The sequence below is a fragment of the Lagopus leucura genome, unplaced genomic scaffold (assembly GCF_019238085.1).
Source record: "Lagopus leucura isolate 7727_CA_CO unplaced genomic scaffold, USGS_WTPT01 Super-Scaffold_73, whole genome shotgun sequence".
Taxonomy (NCBI): Eukaryota; Metazoa; Chordata; class Aves; order Galliformes; family Phasianidae; genus Lagopus; species Lagopus leucura.
Window position 1 is genome coordinate 45,630,977 of NW_024962252.1, and position 19,304 is coordinate 45,650,280.

At 36.1% G+C, this 19,304-nt stretch overlaps 1 protein-coding gene across 7 annotated transcripts in view; it reads left to right on the top strand.

Moving 5' to 3' along the window:
* LAMA2 (laminin subunit alpha 2) overlaps positions 1 to 19,304 on the top strand; it is a 320,859-nt gene that overhangs the window by 67,201 nt on the left and 234,354 nt on the right. For all 7 annotated transcript variants that reach the window (XM_042877434.1, XM_042877458.1, XM_042877450.1 and 4 more), the window contains exons 3-4: positions 559 to 671; positions 18,901 to 19,143. In XM_042877434.1, the coding sequence (XP_042733368.1) occupies positions 559 to 671; positions 18,901 to 19,143 (356 nt within the window). The remainder of the gene's footprint in view (positions 1 to 558; positions 672 to 18,900; positions 19,144 to 19,304) is intronic.

Genomic DNA, 19,304 nt, shown 5'->3' on the forward strand with positions numbered 1-19,304 from the left:
GTGATATGAGTAGTTTATAAATCTTTGAGTCATCTTTGTAGACATATACGATGAGTAAGACAATTTTCCAATTGGGAAATATATTATGTAACTAAGATGAGATGATTCATAAGTTATGATTTCTAAATTATTGCCACGTGTGCTTAGAAATATAACTGCCATAATTACTCTAATTTCTGGTTTCTCTGCACAATGCATATCAAGATCCTGATTTGTTACAGCATTAGAGACTTAGCAGTACTTGAAAATTCAGAAGTGTGTAAAGTGATCACACCACGTGATTTAGCAACTTTCATTTCCTACAGAATCAGGAGAATTTCCAATTGTATTTAATAAGTCTTTGTGATGCTAAGCAAGATCAAAGAACTAATGTTAGATTAGCTTTGCAATAATAACCATAGAGCTGTGCTCCAAGAGAAAAAGTAGTTTCCTGTTTTATTTTGATGTGCTGCCTCATTTGTTCTGTGATTGTAATTTTAATCTAGAATTTAGGTCTAAAACCATTTAAGTCTTTTGTTCATTCTTAGATATATTGACATATTTCTGTTGCTTTAACAGAACGACATCCAATAACAAATGCAATTGATGGCAAGAACACTTGGTGGCAAAGCCCTAGTATCCAGAATGGGATCGAATATCATTATGTGACTATTACGCTGGACCTCCAACAGGTAGACTTACTCTATTTGCTTACTTCTGCAAGCAAATTCTGTTTGCGCAGAAGCTCAGCTGCTTTTACTTTCCTCTTTGCTCTGTGTTGCTTTGATATTATGAAGACACTCTTGGCTTCCCCTATAGGGTTTTGTCATTTATGTGGTAATGCATATTTTTGAAAGTCATATTTAAAAATATTTTAAATATAGCTTTCTCATTTTCAGCGTGACATCTAGTTTGGCCCTATAAAGTGAATCAAAAGAAGGGTGGAATATTCAGAGGAATATTCACGAGCAAAATTTAGTTTTCACTAGTGTTGTTTATTGTTTAAGTAACAAAGAGTAATATAGTGCTATGCACTCAAAAGTACTTCAGCTGTACCAAGAATATACGTGCATGTGGTGGGGTATTCTAAGGGACATTTTGGAGAGTAAAGGGGAGGAATTTAAGAGGTCTTTAAATTACCTTTTGCCACTGAACCATTACTTGACATCTGTAACCCTCAGAATGAAGTTATTTCATACTTATAAAAATGCTACATAAGTCCCAGGAATTTATAAAGTGGATTTGAGGGCTGAAGGAAAATAATTTTTCATTATGCAAAATAAATACAGACAGTTATCTGGTACCAAAGTCAATCCCCATGTTATTAAACTTGTCCATTTTGTATTCAATTGACTAGATAACAAAGTACATGCTCTTTTTTTTCCCTGCTTAAATTCTTCTCTGCTCTGTGACTGACTCATATTTGTCTGCAACTTTAACAAGACACTGAAAGCATACTCTGTTTTCCAGGTTTTTAGAGAAAAGTGGGGGCCCTTTCCAGTTGCCCCTTCCTCTGTGATCTGTCCACTTAGATCAGTTTTCTGATTTGATTTATTTGTAGTAGTTTACCAGTTTCAAAGAGAATAATAGCTGATTACTAGAAAGGCTTGAATAAAGCATGGCTTGGTAAGAAAATTAAATCAAAGGTGTTGTACAGAGACATTTGTGGGCATGCAGACAAAATTTTGTTGCAGGAGGTGATAGTCTTAACTTAGTCTGGAACTCAGAACTTCAGCAACATGTAGTGAACATAGTACTTACATTTCTAGTTTTGCCTTTTATTTCTTGAAAACAGTCATCCAAATGATCTGGTGGTAAAAGTTTTAGTGAGTACTTCGAATCTGTGGCAATGAAGCATTTGAAGGTCTCTTTACTACTTTGTTTGAATCCTAAAAGAATTATTTGCATTCTGGCTTTGGAGCACTTGTTATAAAAAGAGAAGTCCTACATATGTATGCTTGGCCTTGTATCCATATTAGTGTTTAATGCTCTCTTCTGTTGCAGTCAGCAGAACTAAACTGTTAAATGGAAGTTTGATCTTAACTTGCCAATTTACAGAAGCTTATGTTTAAAATGTCTTTCAAACTTTAGAGTTAAGTTTTTCCATATAGCAAGGATCTGGGCCTCTTGTTGGCTCTGATCTATTAATACACAAGTAGCTCTATAGCTCTACCATTGGAACTATATTAGTATCTTTGTGGTTTTATTTTTTTTGTTTTGGGGATCACTGTTAGTGGTTCTTGTGTAGTTACTTAGGCCAGATCTGTTGAACTGTATGAAAAAAACCTGTTTACTTCTATGTGTTTTTTGCTTCTTGCTGTGTTAATATCTAGATGGTTTTAGTAAGTATAGAAGTCTGTGTACATCCTAAAATTTAGTTACTTTCTAGTAGACTCAAAGCTTGCAAATACAGCATCAGTGGCATGTTGAAGAAAAAGTAAAGCTACTTTGTATTTTGTATGGCAGCAATCTGAGAAATACTGCACTCTCTTTGGTGGTTTTGTTTTATTGTGTGTGGTTGTTCTTAAGTGGGGCAACGCTTAAGTATGAGCCTGCATTCATTATTTTTCCCCCCTTTCTCTCTTGCTTATTGTTCCAAGAAAGCTTGGTAGTCCTCTTACAGGGCTATTTCTGGTGCCTCCTCATAAACCCGTTCCACTGTATTGGCTGAAATATGAGAGGAACAGTGTTGAGGTTCCTGGGTTGATCAAAAAGATGAGATAATACCCTGCTGTCTGACAATCTCTTTGTGAGCATAGCCCATGTAGTTAGGCAGGTATGTTTACTTAGACCTTACGTGAACAGAATACAAAGGCTTTGTTCCCCCAAATATAGCAAGAGTACGCTGCAGTTCATTTGTCTTCCAATATTTTCATTAAGAAATGTAAGGGGATTGGAACTTTGAAGCTTGGGGGTCCCTTCCAATCTAAGCTGTTCTGTGATTTCTCTCGAGTTTCCCTGTTACCTTCTTATACTGTCTTAGTTGTCACTGGCTTGTTGTAAGATTTCAACTGTGCTGCAGTGTTGCTAGCACGTCTCAGGATAGCAGACAGAGGGTCCCTTCTAGCACCCTCTGTCTGTGCTATCCTGTGCCTTTCTATGGGCAGGCTCACTGTTAGCCTTCTTCCCCTTCAAATTTAATTCAAAACCCTGCCAATGAGTACTGCTAGCTTTTTCCCCACGGACCCTCATCCCCTTATGAGAGCAGTGGAATCTGTCTGGTGACTGCAAGCCTTGTGCCATGTAGGTTACTTCACTGTCAAAAAACCCCGAAGTGTTGGTGGTGTTATTAGTTATAAAGCCAAGTGTTTATAGATTGGATCCTTCCACTTCTTTCAGTGACCTTACAGAAAGCAGATGTAAAGATGATCTGTGCCCTCAATTCCTTCAGCAGACATCCCAAGGCTTTGAGGTCCGTTTTGATCATTCTTGAACCACATGTAGCTGCTTTGTTACCCCATCATATGGAAAAGCAGTAAAGGGTAAACTTATGTTGATAGTGATCTGTGTAGGGTCTGTGGGTTTGGCTTTGAGTGATGGGTTCATGTGCAACCAAACTAACTCAGGTTTGGTGAATGCAATGTTCACAGGACAGAAAGTGAGCTTTCTTTTTAAATATGTTCCTTTTGAGAAGCTATGCTCTTTCAAAAAATATGGGAAAGATACATAACAAAACAGAAATGATTCCAGGAAGAAGGTATTCTGTGTGTTTGTACTGCCTGAAATCCTCTCATTATTTCAGTAAATTCAGTCTTTAAAGGAAGATAGAGAAAGCCAGTTGGCAGGTTTGAGTTGATGTGGTCAGCCCATCAGTTTGATTTCTACGAATAACAGGGCACTTTCATTAACTAATTCCCTGATATTGTGGGGAATTGTGGTCGGATTTAATTCTCTAGTTGTAACTTATGGAAGTAGTATGTCTTAATTGCCTGAGATAGTAAAAGAACACAGTGACCAGGAAATCCTTTCCAGGCATATTTTTCTAAAGAAAAATAAAGTAGTTTATGTTCCTCAGAGCCTCATAAGATCAGGTGTAAGAGCAGGAATCGCTGTATAGTTGCTCTCTCTGTAAGAAGTGCTCTATTTCACATGAAGAGAGCAAGGATTCTAACGAGGTGTGCTCTGCTTCTGTGTAGAAATCACTGAACTCCCACTTGCCCTTTCCAATCACTTATATTCTAAAAGTTTGGAGTAGTATGTTACACTTTGTAAAGTGACATGTCAGAAATTATATGTAGAACTGAATAACTGGAAAAAGAAGAATGCTTGACCCACTCAGAAGCATTTTGAGAAGCACTTATGAGAAGCAGACAGCGCTATTCTTTTAATGTTGAGCTCCGTTCTGTAATTCTGTTTTGTTTAAATATAGTTTTCATGGAGGATTTGATTTAGAATAATTTCTTTGATTTACTTTAATGCTCATGAGTGGAAATACATGCTTATCAGTATATATGTATGTATATCACGTATTCTTAATGAGGATAATGCTAAGGAAAAGAATTGCTGTACTGAGTGTTTGCTTGTGCTTTCTGTCTTCAGGATTGTACAGCTAAGTTCTATAGCAAAAGACAGAAGGGATAGGACCAGGAAACTGTGACAAGATGAGAAGAAATTCCACTCTGTACAGAAAAATGTCAGGTTAGAACTCAGTAGCATTATGATTACTCTCAAGAGTAATATTTCATAGATAAATTATGGATATCCCATGTATGACAAGTTCTATAATCCAGTACTTTGATACTGTGTTTCAAAATTCTTGATTTATTTTTTAAAATTTCCTTTAGATATTGAACTTTTAGTTAAGTACACAGTGTATTTATGCACGTACTGCTGTGTTGAGAACCACCATACACACTACGAAATGTTGACTTACAATAGGAATACTTGGGTGTAACTTGATACCAACTGAGAGAAAAATATGGACATTGATGCTTCAGTTGTTCATTGTTAGCAAATAGTGTCTCATGGACAAAGAGAGAAGCAGATTTCAGGGAGGTCTTGTTTTCATTTGCTGATAGGGACCGAGCTCACTTGAATCATGATCTGGATGTCTGTTAGCACCTAAAATTAAACAGTTGTGTTTCTAAGCATGTTTGGTGGGTTTTTTTTTGTTTTGGTTTTTTTTTTTTTTTTTTCCTGAAAAGAATACTGTTTGTGTGAGCATCAAAATATATTTATAATGTTGATCAAAGCTTACTAAATGGGGGCAGCCAGGAGATTGACCTCAAAAGCATGCTGCTTATCTGAGCTAAAGAGCTAGTGTGGATGTACCACTGTAAATAGTCTGAACAAATTCCAGATTTTATGTTCAGTCTGTCAGATGCTACGTGCACCAAATTCCTCCATGTTTTAAAGCAATACTGCTAACCTGCATTGGAGGAAGAGGAAAGTATGAGAGAGGAGAAAACTTCTGTGAAGAAATGTTGCTGTAGAACCTTGCTTCTCATCTGCTCCTTAACTTTGCCAGTATGACTGCTGTGTTGATAGCTGTTCAAAGGAAATGTTATTTTCACCTGTCAGTTCCCTTGATGCAAGACATTAGCCACATTTCTTAGGGGAATGCAACTTTGTTTTAGAGTTCTTCACTGTCACACAGCAGCAGAGGTCATGTGCTTGTTTGCCAAGGATAGATTGAGGCAAGCGTGACAAGTGCTGTCTTGCAGAACTGTGATGAAGAGATTGCTCAGATGTGTGGCTAGACAAAGGCTACCTATTCCTAAAGTCTTTAATTAAAGTAATGTATGTTTCTAATGAAAGGTTACATGAGCAATCCAATTCTTATTTCCATCATCATTTTGATGCTCACTTTTAGCCCTCTTCCCTCTCCTTTCTAGTATTTTACTGCAGATGGTTACAAAAAGATGGCTTTAAGAGGGGTTGGCTTGGAGTACTTGAGTAATCTCAAATGTAACGTTGCCTTCTTTCACTGATCTTGATAAAGAAATAACAAAGTTTTTAAGTCTTGACCACTTAAATGTTGGGTTCTGGAACCACATCCCTAGTCCGGCAAAAAAAAAACCAAACAAGCTGATGGAATGCTTTGTAAGGAATTCTGTGCAGTTGAACCTCGCGATTAGAAGCTATTAAACTCATCCTTCAGTGAACAGCTGCAGTCATTCTTGCAGCCATGTGAAATGCAAGGTACACTGGATGATAATGAATTTAAGTTCCCTTGATGCAAAACATTAATCAGATCTTTTAATATATATGAAAAGTTTATTTTAACTAAGCCCACAAAACTTAGTGGCTGAGGAATCGGGCCATTTACTTCAATGCAGCTGGATTAAAGTGCCTTTACACGTTGTGTATGCATCCAATGCACAATAGTATGGGGAAAATGTGTATCACTAGGAGATCTTTGTTCTTTTCTGTTGTGGAAGACCAAATATATTTTCTGGGATGTACAGGGGAGTTATAGCTAACTTTCTTTTGGGAGCTTCTGATATCAAGTATCAGAATAGCTAAAGGAATAAACAAAATTAATTATCTATTTTCTGTAAATGGAGGTTGTAAGGGAAATGGAGACTGGACAGTGGTTTTAAATTGGAAGTATACTCTCTCTGGATTAGGAAAATTAAGCACCAGTTCTTGTTTCCATGTTGAATTTGCGTATATATCCAAAGCTTTTGCATAGGTTTTCAGTTATTATTTTCTCTTTTACTACAGTTATGTGCTTTAAATGTCCCCAGGCCAAAATGTAATTTAATGCAAACGAAAATTGATCAAGTTTTGATATGTTACGAACAAATGTCAGTGTGTTTTGTCTCTCTTTTCAAAAAATGTTTACGGAGAGAAGAGTGAGCAGAAGCAAAACCTGTTCAGACAACAGTAGTGCAGTTTCATGGTTATGATTTTTCCTTTATCTCGCTCTAAACAGGCTAACCATTCCTATGTCTCTTGATATGGCACTAAGTACTTGAACTAGATCAATACATTGATTCTGTAACATAGTCTTGTCTTCTGTGTTTGTTTTTTTTTTTGGGGGGGGGGGGGCGGGGTAGGGGATTTGGCATTCTGGAAGTTTAATGTTCTAGTTTTGCTCCTTCTGTGAGGATTTGATGCCAGTAGAAGGGAGGGCCACAAATTTCTGAGGTGGTGGGGAAGCAGTCCTGCATCTTGCTGGAGTAGCTGGCACTCTGCCAGTTTTAGTTGATGAGAAAGCTTGGACATGTAAAATATGGATCTGTGAGCTTTAGGAGTGATGAGTGGTGAGGAAATGTTATTTTTACCTGCGTTCTGTGCTTGTGAAATGGACTTCTAGTCCCACATTTAGCATTTGTACTTGGCATTTCTGGCACATGAATCATTCTGTTTTAAAATAATGTAAATGAGGATACAAACATCTTCTCAGCAACAACAACAAAGTCATATGCCCAGTTCTCTGGCTCAGTCTCACCTAAGTGGGAATGGACAGTTGAAGTGAGAGTCCTTAAAACAAGAAAAACCAAAAAACAAAAACAAAAAACAACCAGCTAGAAGTATGTAAATAAGAATATGAAAACAATGCAGAATGACATCTGTTCCATTTCACTGAAGTCCCTAGCCAATTTTTATGCATGTATCTCCATTAGTTGTGAAACCGATTTATTTTTTTAATAACTCCTTTCATTTCTTTAGTCCCATAATTAGTTGGTAATGCAATAATCTGGAGTCTATGGAATGAAATAAAACGTACTTTACCCTCCAGCTATTCCTTTTAACCAAAGCAAAGCTAATGAATTTTAAGATAGTTTATAATGAAATATTTTCAGGGTAAAAAAGTACAGAAAGGAAAAAATGCATAAATATATCAGTGATGATTTGTAGCAAACATACCTAGAAAACATAATTATTAGTAACTATAAAAACAAACAGACCTGCATAAAAATTTTGACATCATAGTAAATGTGCTTAATAACTACATGGTTTATACAAGTTTGCAAGCTTACCTTACATTGTGATGTTTTCCTTCTTGGTAAGCAGAGAATACCCATGAACTGAGTGCATGCTCTGACAGTGTAGGATTCTTGTGTCAGATGTCATTGAAACTTCAGTTATTGTCTCTGAATAAAGATTTTATGTATTCACATCACTCAATGCAAAAGTCTGAAGAAAAATGAGTGACCTTTGTCCTTAGCTAAGTGTTGTGTGTGTACAGCTGTGCTGACCATCACTCAGTAGGAGCTGCTGCATTTGGCTTTTAAATGTACTTTACAAACACTTAGAATATCCAGCTGACTCTCCTGCAGCATCAAAAGAGAGTTTTCCCTGGACAGTGTGAATAGTATGTGGAGGGAAGCACTCTTCAACAATTTTAAGTATCTATATTAGTCCTGAAAAATCATTTCTGATTTCCCACCATAAATACAGTGCTGGGTGTTTGTATCAAAAAATCTACATGGGATTATTTTGATTTTGATACTTATGAAAGTCAGAGTCTGGGGGAGCTGGTGACACAGTATTTAATAGGATGATAAGAGACTCAGTCTTAAATGAAGGGTGCTGTTTGCTGGAAAAAAAAAATAATAGTGAATAGTTCTTAATGATTTTTTTAAAAGCTAAATTTAAAAAATGAGTTTTGCAGACTATAGAGGTTGTCATCAAATTATGCTGCTGCTGTGCTCACCTTTTTTCACAGTTATTAAAATGTAAAGTCTATGCTACAAGATGAGCAAGTTTTTTTGTTACACATGATGAGGAATGTGGTATAAGGAGGGCTGCTGAGTAAGTGTTAAAGGTTATGAATTGCCCAATTTGTTTTTAATCATGTTTTTTTGTGTGTGCGAGTTAAGATTCTGTGGAGTAGATCTAACTCCTCACAGTAATAAGGTACTTTGTCATACAAATGCCATGTTGCACTTAAAAGAGTTGTGCTAATATTGGTATAATGATTTGATGAAATATGCTGAAGTTTGTTTTCAATTTCCCTTTGATTTACATAGTAGACTGTAGAAGTATTTGTTCGAATATTGGCATAGGGCAGAGGGGAAAAATACTGCTGTGCTTAATGTGCACAGTAGGTCAGAGCTCTTGAGCATTGAATTTGACTTGCAGGCAGTTTTTTTTCCTCATAATCGAGCAATGATCTTTGTTTGCTGGTGGATCTAAAACTCTTAAGAAACAATAATAATGTGAATAATGGAGATGCTTAAATAGGACTTGAGCCTGCATAGTCATTTCTTCTTCACTGAATAATAAACAAAAATATAGACATATTCCTTTTACGATGCTAAAATCTAATCATGACAAAATTTTCTCTCTCTTCAATGTGAAGTCTATATGCAGCAGGGTGCATGCTGTGTAGGAGAATTTAAAGGCTCGCATATCAGTGGTGTAGATTATATAGTCAGTAAAAGAAGTCACTTACAGAATTAAAGAAGGGTACATACTGGATGTTTTCAGCATGGCAGAATTGAGATTTGTTCTGTTCTTACACAGAATTTATCATTTCATGGTGAAGATTTAAAAAAAATTCTCTTGGTTTTAAGTCCTAAAATATTGTTTTTCCTAATTATTCATAACTAAATTCTTATTGTAAAGGAGATTTTTACAACGCTGAAATTATTCATATCAGTATCCACTTTGCGTGTTTCATATGTTGCCATATATGCAATACATACAGCATACATATCCGTATCTAAAGCAGGCCTCAGGAGGTGTGTGTGTGTAAATGTATATGTATTTTAAGAATTAAGTGCAGAAGTGAAAGCTGAACTTGCGTACACTTAGATCAGGGCATCAGAGCTATAATCTCACTTGTTTGGTTTTTTTTTTTTGTATAAGTTTTTGAGTTCACTGACATAAAATGTTGCCAGAATTTATTTTTAAACCTTTTTAACCAATGGGATTTTTAATTAAATAAAAGAAACATGGAATCTAAAGAGAAAGTGGAAAAAAAAAATCAAATAATAGTTTTCTAAAATGTTTTAAACTTTTGGAAAGTCTCTATTTTTGATATAAAGTTTAGGTCACTGCTTAATTCATGCTCCCATTTTTCAAATTGTTTTTAGTGTACAGTGTTTCCAAACTGAGATAGACAAAAGATTGTGTCATGTTAAGGGAATAGGCATAAATTATTACATGGCTATTTCACATTTGGATTAATGATCCAAGTTTGAAGTATTTACAATCAGTACCCCAGACCCTCAAGATGATGTCTGTTAACCATATATTAGCATGTTGTTTTCCAGAGACCTCTCAAAGTACCAGCCTTTCTATGATTTCATCAGGAAAGATTTAAAGGTTTAAACATCAGTAATGCAGAAATTGCTCTGTGCTAGTGCTGCAGCACTTTCAGATGTTAATATTCCCCTCCTCAACATGGGTTGCAGATGTTGCCTCACTGAAAAACAAGTGTTTACTTGTGTACTACTTAGCATTTTGTAGAGAAGTACAGAAATTGTAACAGATCTTTAATTTCACATCCATGAAATTAGTGTTGCATGAATTTCCTGTTGTACAAAAGGGAAATCTGAAAAGTTTTGTAATAAAATTAAGGATTCTCTAGGAAAAGCACATTCTTAGATACAAGAATACAAGTCATTATTTTATCGATACCAAAGATAAAATTAAAATACTAAGATGTTAAATATTAGGGTAAATACTTAAAATATAAAGATTCAATGCCTTTGTGACTGATTAGGAATTTAATAGAGTTTGGCTACTTAGCTTTCAAAGTTTATTCTTTGCTGAATTCTGAAATGGAGACTAAAAATTGGTGGTAGTAGATCTTTATCAGGATAGTGGAGCACTTGGTTGCTGTGAAATGCAGCTAAAATAGAACACTGTATGGCAAGCTCCAGCTCGTTGAAGGAAACGAAGATCCTTTTCATCTGAGATACCCATTTCATTATGAAATACAGGCAAGGCATCAGTTCTTGTAGCAATTAAAAAAAAAAAAAAAAATTCTAGAATTGAAGTAGAAGAATAATCTTTTCTGCCCTTCCCTTCTGGTGTTTAACTTTGAGGACTAAAAGATTGAATCTTGCCATTTTCATCCATTTTCCTTTCTTCACCATGGTGTCTCTCCATGGAAATAAGTGATTAGCCTTAGGAAATGAAGTGAAAGGGAATTGCTTTCTGCTGTTATTCAAAAGTGCTATGAAAAGAGATGACTGATTTTAGCCTTCAGTTCTGGCATACAGTAGCTCAGTGATGAGCAGAAAATATGGTCAACAGGAAGCAGGTATTCATTTTCAGGCCTTCACAAACTACTGAATAATGAGTAATGGAGAACACCAACAGAGAAAATTACAGAGAACAAAGCTGACATTGCCAGCAACTTTGCAGGGTACTGACTCCTGTTTGACTTAATATATCTCAGATGTTCAATTGCTGGACAACTTGAGAGCATTACAGTTTGACATTTTATAAAGCGCACTGTTCTAATAACATTTGTTTTTAAAATGACATACTACAATTATTATCTACTTATGAGCAAAAGTGGTGAGGTATTAATAAAATATTTGTTTTTCCCAAGAACAACATATTTTTAAAGGAACCTGAGTCTCCCTGATAGTAATATTATAAAGAAGGAGAAAGCCAATATTGCTCAAAGCAGAAGAATTCTTAAGCTGTTCTAAAATGCCTGTTAAAAGTAACAGTTTTGCAGGTATTAACTAAATGGTACTGATTCAATTTTTCTCCACTGGGAAAACATGTAAATTTCTAAAGCTGGGTTTTCTTTGGAGATGGGCTCTCCTTTTTAGCTTCAGAAGATATGCAGTGTTGTGGTATGATTCTCAGTTTTTCCCACAGGGTGATGTAATCATCCTGTTTTTTGCATGATGTTCTTGTTTGTTTGTTTTCTGAGATAGATGATGCCCTGCTAGACAGTAACTGAAACTGTTTGCAACATTAAGGGGAAAAATGAATCCATGGTGTTGGAATCAGGTATATTCATCTTTCAGCCCAAATTCCCCATCTGGTAGCAATATTTCTGTTGGAAACAGCTCTAACGATCATGAGAGACACCGTCATTAGAAGGCAGCACTGCATGAAACTGGTCAGCTCTCTAAATTGGTATTAGCTGAATCCTGCTAGGCACCTTTTTATCCTGCAATGCCAACGTTTTCAATTACAGTATTTCTAACTGTGAGCAGAATGCTTCAAACCAACATCACTGTCTTTCAGGATAGTGATAGAGATGAATGTTGGATGGTAGTCTGAGAAATTTGTAGAGCCACTCCAATTCTAAATAAGATTTTCCTTCAAATTTGGATGCTAGATTAAAATAAGATGATTAGTTATTTTAAATAGCCACTCATTTGATAATTATTGCAGCAAAACTGTCTGTTATAAATAAAAATACATCAAAACAATAATCCATAGCAGTGCATGTAAATTGAAGTATGACTGATTATATAGAATCAGAAGGAATTGGTACTATCACTTGAAAACTCTGTTTCTAGAATTCATAAAGCCTCCACTTCAGCTCATTAGCAGAAGTAGTTGCATTTTGTTGGTGTTTCCCATCTCAAGCTCTAAGAAGGCTGTTCCAAAATGGAAAACTATGCAGGTGTAATAGTTAACTTGAGATGTATGATTCCTATGTAACAGTTCTGATGTTTGATTGCTGGTCATTCTAGGTACTATTTAACATGGAAGTCTGACAAAAGTGAGGTTGTGGCTCTGTGTCTTTTTGTTCAGACTGCCACAAGGCAGAGAAGGAGGAGACAGACAGGTAGTCACATTAAATGGTTCTTTTTATCCTCTCTTCTGTTTTGCATTTATTCTTCCCTCAACTATCTTGATTTCACCTTTCCCCCACCTGTGGTCCCTTCCCTAACCATTCCATTGTGCCACCCATTTATACAATCCTTTTAAATCATCCCATATTAAGTTAGACTCAATCCAAATATATATTATTTCCCATGCATCAATAAGTTATATGACCCTTCAGCCAATAAGCCTTGTTAGTCTGCAAGATATTCCAAAATAGCTGTTTTGGTTGACACATCTAGATAGATTTCACACTGGAACAATAGGTGTTCGAGCACTTTGTCATCCCTAACAGCACTCATAAATGACAGGTTAAAAAAACCTATAGAAGCTTAGGGCCACAGGTTTTGTCAGTTGTTTATGACACTCTCTAAGGAAACAAACCCTTGCCCAAATTCTGTACACTTCTCAATAAAGAATATATTTTTGACCTCTGAATTGTAATAATATTCAAACATATAGATATGGTAAAGAAGTAGATGCATTTTACACCATGTTCCTAATGGAAGCTTCCCCTGGAGGCATTACTATCCTCTGTTTGAAAAATGAAATAGAAATACTGCAAATCATTTATAGAGTTGTATGGTAGTGTATTATTTTTCTAATGTTTTTCTGATCTATATGAACAGTTTCTAACTGAAGGATCTATTTATTTTTTTTAAATATTAGTGCAGGTGGGAGTCAGGCATAATGAGATTTCCTGCTTCACTAGCTAGCCCTTTGCAGTCTAATGATTCACTTCAGCTTTATCTGAATAATATTAGTGTAGCAAATTACCCATTGTAGCAGGATGCAGTTTTCTGTGTCTTATGAGGCATTCATAAGAAAACACGATGCTATAACTTATGGAACTGTACTTCACAATTTGTGCTCTGTAGATCTCACTGCTGAGACAGTTACCACTGAAAATGAGACCCAAGACTCATTCTGTTTCTCTTCTTAAAGACTATGTTGTCTATTATTTGAGAATAGCTCAAAGGACTATTTAGACTATTTCCCTCCCACTTTGGTAATTGCACTATGGTGGTGTAAGCAGTATAAGTAGAAAAAAAGCACTAGCTGTACTTTGGGAGCTGTGTTAATGGACTATTACTGCCACCAGACAGCTTGGTATTGCTACATTATCACATTTGTATTAACAGACTTTGATCTTCAGATTACTTTCCACTGGACTTGCACAAAGCCAGATGTGCTCTGAGATTATACAGTTAGGTTATTTGACAAGTGTTGTCTTACGGATGCTATTTAAAAAGTAAAGTATACATCCTTCATGAATTACTCTGTGGGAATAAAAACTCAGTATTAAGAAATTAATTAAGAACTATTTATTAAGAAATCTGGTTTCAGAAAGAAGAGCAGTTTCACTTTTTCTCAGTTGTGAAAACAAATAGAGTAAAGTTCAGTGATACAATTGGCTTTTCTCATATTAGTATTCTCATGCCACTAAGCTCAAGCTGATTGTATTTTAATAACCAAAACATGTTTTTGCTAAGCAGCTCCAAATGAAGTAAATGAAGAGTTACTCATGTGTCTGTCAAAAGACAGTACTCCATTTGTTTCATTCATGGCATAGACTTGCTGTAAGAACCATCATTTGTTGTAATGAATTTTAGTCTGTTCTTTATCTTCAGTAGTTCTTTTTGTCAGTTTGCTTTAGGATGCACATTAATGGACTTGCACTGAGTGGGTAGTAATGAGTAATAGCCCTGATTGTGATCTGAGACAACTGTCATCTTGATTCTGGCTAAAAGTCTACTAATTTTACCTGTTCCCCAAAGAAAAGGCTTCAGAGAAGCATGAATTTGCTTGCTATACTTTCTTCAATCCAGTGTTAAGTGAAAAGGGTTAAGAATATAATCCACAGTGTGTTTCTGATGTTTGCTCATCCTTCTTTAACTGTAAATAACATTAACTGTGTACCTGTGTTTTATAGTCTGATCTTCAATTCCAGCTCTGTTTCTCTGTGCAAGAAGTTATTTTATAGAAGCATAAGACAAACGCTGTCATCTTCATAAGACATGAAGAGACAATACCACAAATCATTGGGCTGAAGATTGCAGAAACCACTACAAGAATTCTGAGAGGCTAAGACAATAAAAGTGCTCTGAATCAGACCAAAAACTGTAATGGACGAGGATAAAAACAACCCTTCATGTGTACTATTGTATTTAAATTAATGAGCTTTTTTCCTTAGATAAAGCTTAGATAAAGAAATGTCCTCTCCACTATGACCTGCACTTTGCTGTTTCTGCTGCTTTTTTTTTTAAAAAAAAAAAAAAAAAAAGTTTTGTTGGGGGAAAAAAATAACGCACAGAGTACGTGGAAAAATAATTGAAGCCAAAGATGTTGTGTAAATTACAGTCAAACAGTATAGTATCTTAAAGTAAGAAATGAAGCTTCAAGCCAGAATGTATATGAGAAATAGCTAAAACAGGGCTCTAATTTGAAAACTAGCTGTAAGAAGTTTCACTCTCATTTGTAGTGTGGCATATCAAAGCACACAAACAAAAAAGTACTTCCTGTTGGTTATGATACTTGGCTCCACTGAGCCAAGGTATCTGAGAAGTCTGAAGAGAGAAACGTTACTTGTGGCCAAAAAACATTTAACAATGAATCTTTTGTGTGGCTTTGGAAATTTTAAAGCTTTCATATTAGAAACAATGTTTGCACACTTAAGATTAAAAGCTTGTTGTCAACCATGTCCAAAAGTGTAAATCCTCCATTGGAGAAACCCTAGCAAGGAGTTTATCCTTGGTTGGTAGCCATTCAACATTTAAGAAATGCTTAAAATATTCATTTTAAAATAAAAATTTTAGAAGTAATCTGAAATGAAGTTTCTAATCTGAATGTCTGAACCTGAATTAATTTGTGGCTTCACTGGACCATTCTAATACACATACAAGTTACTCATGGATTTGCTATACAGGCAGAGGACAATGTACAAAATAACTCTTAGTAAATGAGTCCTTAAAGTATAGCTCTTGCTTATTACCTCCCACAGGAAATAATGTTTAAACACTCCAGTTATTCTCCTTCATTTCAAAGTAGTTAATTGGGTGAAGGGAAACAGTTTGGAGATGAGTATTAATATCTTTTTCTGTGTACCGTAAATAGCGTTTGTGACTGTGACACAATATATTTAGTTAGTTGTGGCCGCAATGGAAAATATGTCAACGATAGTTTTAAGAGAAAAAGAAGTATCTATGAAATAATAAGTGATAATATGAGTGCTATTGCTGTTTCTTTCAATTATTACTGTAACATTTTCTTAAAACAACATTATTTAAATAGTATTTGTGTCAGATTTAATGTGAACTAATTCTGAATCTTTCAGCTTTGCAATATAGAAAATCATAGAATCACCAAGGTTGGAAAAGACCTCTACGATGATTAAGTCCAATTGTTCATCTATTGGCAATGTTTCCCACTAAACCACGTCTATCAGCAAAACATCTAAATGTTTCCTGCATGCCTTCAGGGTTAGTGACTCCACCACCTCCCTGGGCAGCCTGTTCCACTGCCTGACCACTCTTAGGAGAAGTTGTTTTTCCTGACATCTAGCCTCAATCTCCCTGAACTTCATTACTGACCCTGCAGATCACCACTTGTGACTGGTTGTCAGCTGGATTTAACTCTTTACCGCCACGCTCTAGGCCTGGCCCTCCAGCCATTTCTTTACCCTAGCGAAGAGCATACCCAACCAAGCTATGGGCTACCAGTCTTCCACCGGAGAATACTGCTGGGAGACTGTGTCAAAGGTTTTGCTGGAGTCTATGTAGACTATGTGGGTAGCCTTTCCCTTATACACTAGACAAGTCAGTCATAGTAGGAGATCAGATTTACTAAGCAGGACCTGCCCTTCATGAACTTTTGTTGGCTAGGCCTGATACCTCCAGATGTCCCTTATGTGCTGTGTGATCTCCCTAAGGCTGTCTCCTCCATAACCTTCTTTGGCTCCAAGATCAGAGTGGCAGTTCAGTAATTAGCTCCCCCAGATCCTCTTTAAAACCCTTGCTGTAGATGGGAATCACGTTGGTAAGCCTCCAATTGTCTGGACCAGAAATGCTGATGATAGATAACGGAAAGTGGCTCGACTATCACTTCCACCATCTCCCTCAACACCCTCAAGTGGATCCCATCTAGCCCCCATGGACTTGTGGCAGTCCAGGTGGAATAGTATGTCTCTAACTATTTCCACCTGAAATGGGGTGGGTTTGTTCTGCTCTCCATTTGAGAGTTCCAAGTTGTGGGGTAGAATATCCCGAAGATAACTGATCTGACTTTTAAAGACAGCTGTAAAGAAGGCATTGAGAACTCAGCCTTTTCCTTATCTAAAGTAGTCACATTCTCAGCCACATCTCCAGATGGAGATTCTCCTTAATCCTACTGTTCCTGTTAATATATTTAAAAAAAAATTTTTTTTGTTGTTCTCTTTTTTCCATAACGGCTGAGTTAAGTTCCAGCTGGGCTTTTGCCTTTATAATTTTCTCTTTGTATATCCTAAGAACTTTGTGCTCTCCCTGAGTTTCCTGTCTTTACTTCCACAGGAGTTAGATTCTCTTTTTCTCCTGGAGCCTCAGGAAAATCTCCCTGTTCATCCATGCTGATATTCTTCCCCGCTGGCTTATCTTGCTATAAAGGAATTTTCTATTCCTACACCTTTAAGGCTTTTTTCCTGGGGAGCAACCAGCCTTACTGGGCCCCTTTACCCTTCAGGACTGAATCTCAAGGGACTCTCCCTACCAGTGTCCTGAACAGTTCAAAGTCTGCCCTCCAGAAGTCCAAGGTAACGCTTTTGCTGGCCCCCTCCTGACTTCACCAAGATTTGAGAACTCTACCATTTTGTGGTTGCACTGTTTAAGACAGCTCCTGACCTCTATGTCTCCTACCAGTGCTTCTCTGTTTGTGATCATCAGAGCAAGCAGAGAACCTATCAGGGAGGTGACCCTACCAGCTACATCAGGAAGTTATCTTCGATAGACTCTAGAAACCTTCTAGACTTCATTCTCTATGTTATATTGTATTTCCTGCATATGTTAGAGAAGTTGAAGTCCCCCATGAGAACAAGGGCTGGTGATCGTGTGACTTCTGCCAGCTGCTTGTAGAATACCTCATCCATCTCTTCATCCTGGTTAGGCAGTCTATAACAGACCCTCACCAAGATGTTCACCTTGTTGGCCCTGATCCTTACCTATAGGGATTCAACTTTATCATTTCCAGCCACAAGCTCAAAAGCAGCAGAACTTTCTCTAACATAGGGAATATTAAGTATAAAAGCATTACATCAACACTATTATTTTCATAATGAGCTGTGGCATCCTCATATAAAGACTCACAGAGTTGCATCTTAGAAATAGAAATTCACTGTATTTTTTTTTTTTTTTTTTTTCTAATGAGAATAGTTGCTTCCTCTCCTTAGCTTCAGTTTTACGGTAACACCTAGTTGGCTAAAATACAATAATACTGTGTCACTAACATACATCATTCTGGAATTTAAAATGTATTGTTTATTGCTTTTCATTCCAGCAAACCTGTGAATAGAAACAAACCTAGATAAATCAATTAAAAAGGCATGCAAAATGGACCATAATGAGCGCTGACTACATGCTTGCATTCTGTTTATAGTGATATTTAATGCATCTCTACCCTATAGAATTTATTTATAGCTACTGTGCTGAGTCACGTGGTATAAGTAATGTTTTGTAGAATTATTTCAGTCAGGTGTGATTACTTTTCAGTGGCTTAAACCTATGTTTTTACTTAAGAGCAATAAAATTGCAGCACAGTTTAGTACCTCTCAAACACTGAAGGAAGTATATCTGTGTAAATACATAAACAGAAACAAAATCACTTATTCAAATTGTAAGTATATGAACATAAGCTTTGCAACCATATGGTTGAAACTTCAGCTCAGCAATTATTTACTAAGTTACATTTCATTTAAAATGCTTTGAAATTTTATTTGCGAAGTTTATCCTTTCCTCATTCAACAAATCTTTTTTCCAGAAAAGATAATGGAGAGTTTACTTCTGTAGTTAAAGATTTTCAATAGTGTAAATTTTCAATAGTCAAACGTGTAACCATATTGCATTTTTAGGGAAAAAAAAAAAGCAACAATGAACTTCTATTTTACTTCATTTTTTTAGTTTTGTAAGTATTAAGAAATTTGAATGTTTTTAATTTCATCTTTATATATTTCTTAACATTGTTTCTATTTTTCAGATTTTCCAGATTGCATATGTTATTGTGAAAGCAGCTAATTCACCTCGACCTGGGAATTGGATATTAGAACGTTCTCTGGATGGCGTAGACTATCAGCCATGGCAGTATTATGCTATTACAGATAGTGAGTGCCTGACACGCTACAACATTCATCCCCGTCCTGGAACTCCATCCTATATAAAAGATGATGAAGTTATATGCACCTCTTATTATTCTAAAATACATCCTCTGGAGAATGGAGAGGTAAGATCAGATATTGTATCACACACAGTAATTTGGCATAAAAAAAGTACTTGGCTTAATTGGCAAGTATCAGTCTTGCATAGAGAAAACATACCAATAAGCTTGGAGAGGTAGCATATTTGTAGTTGTAAAAATTATATTTTGCATGGTGCTGCACAAAC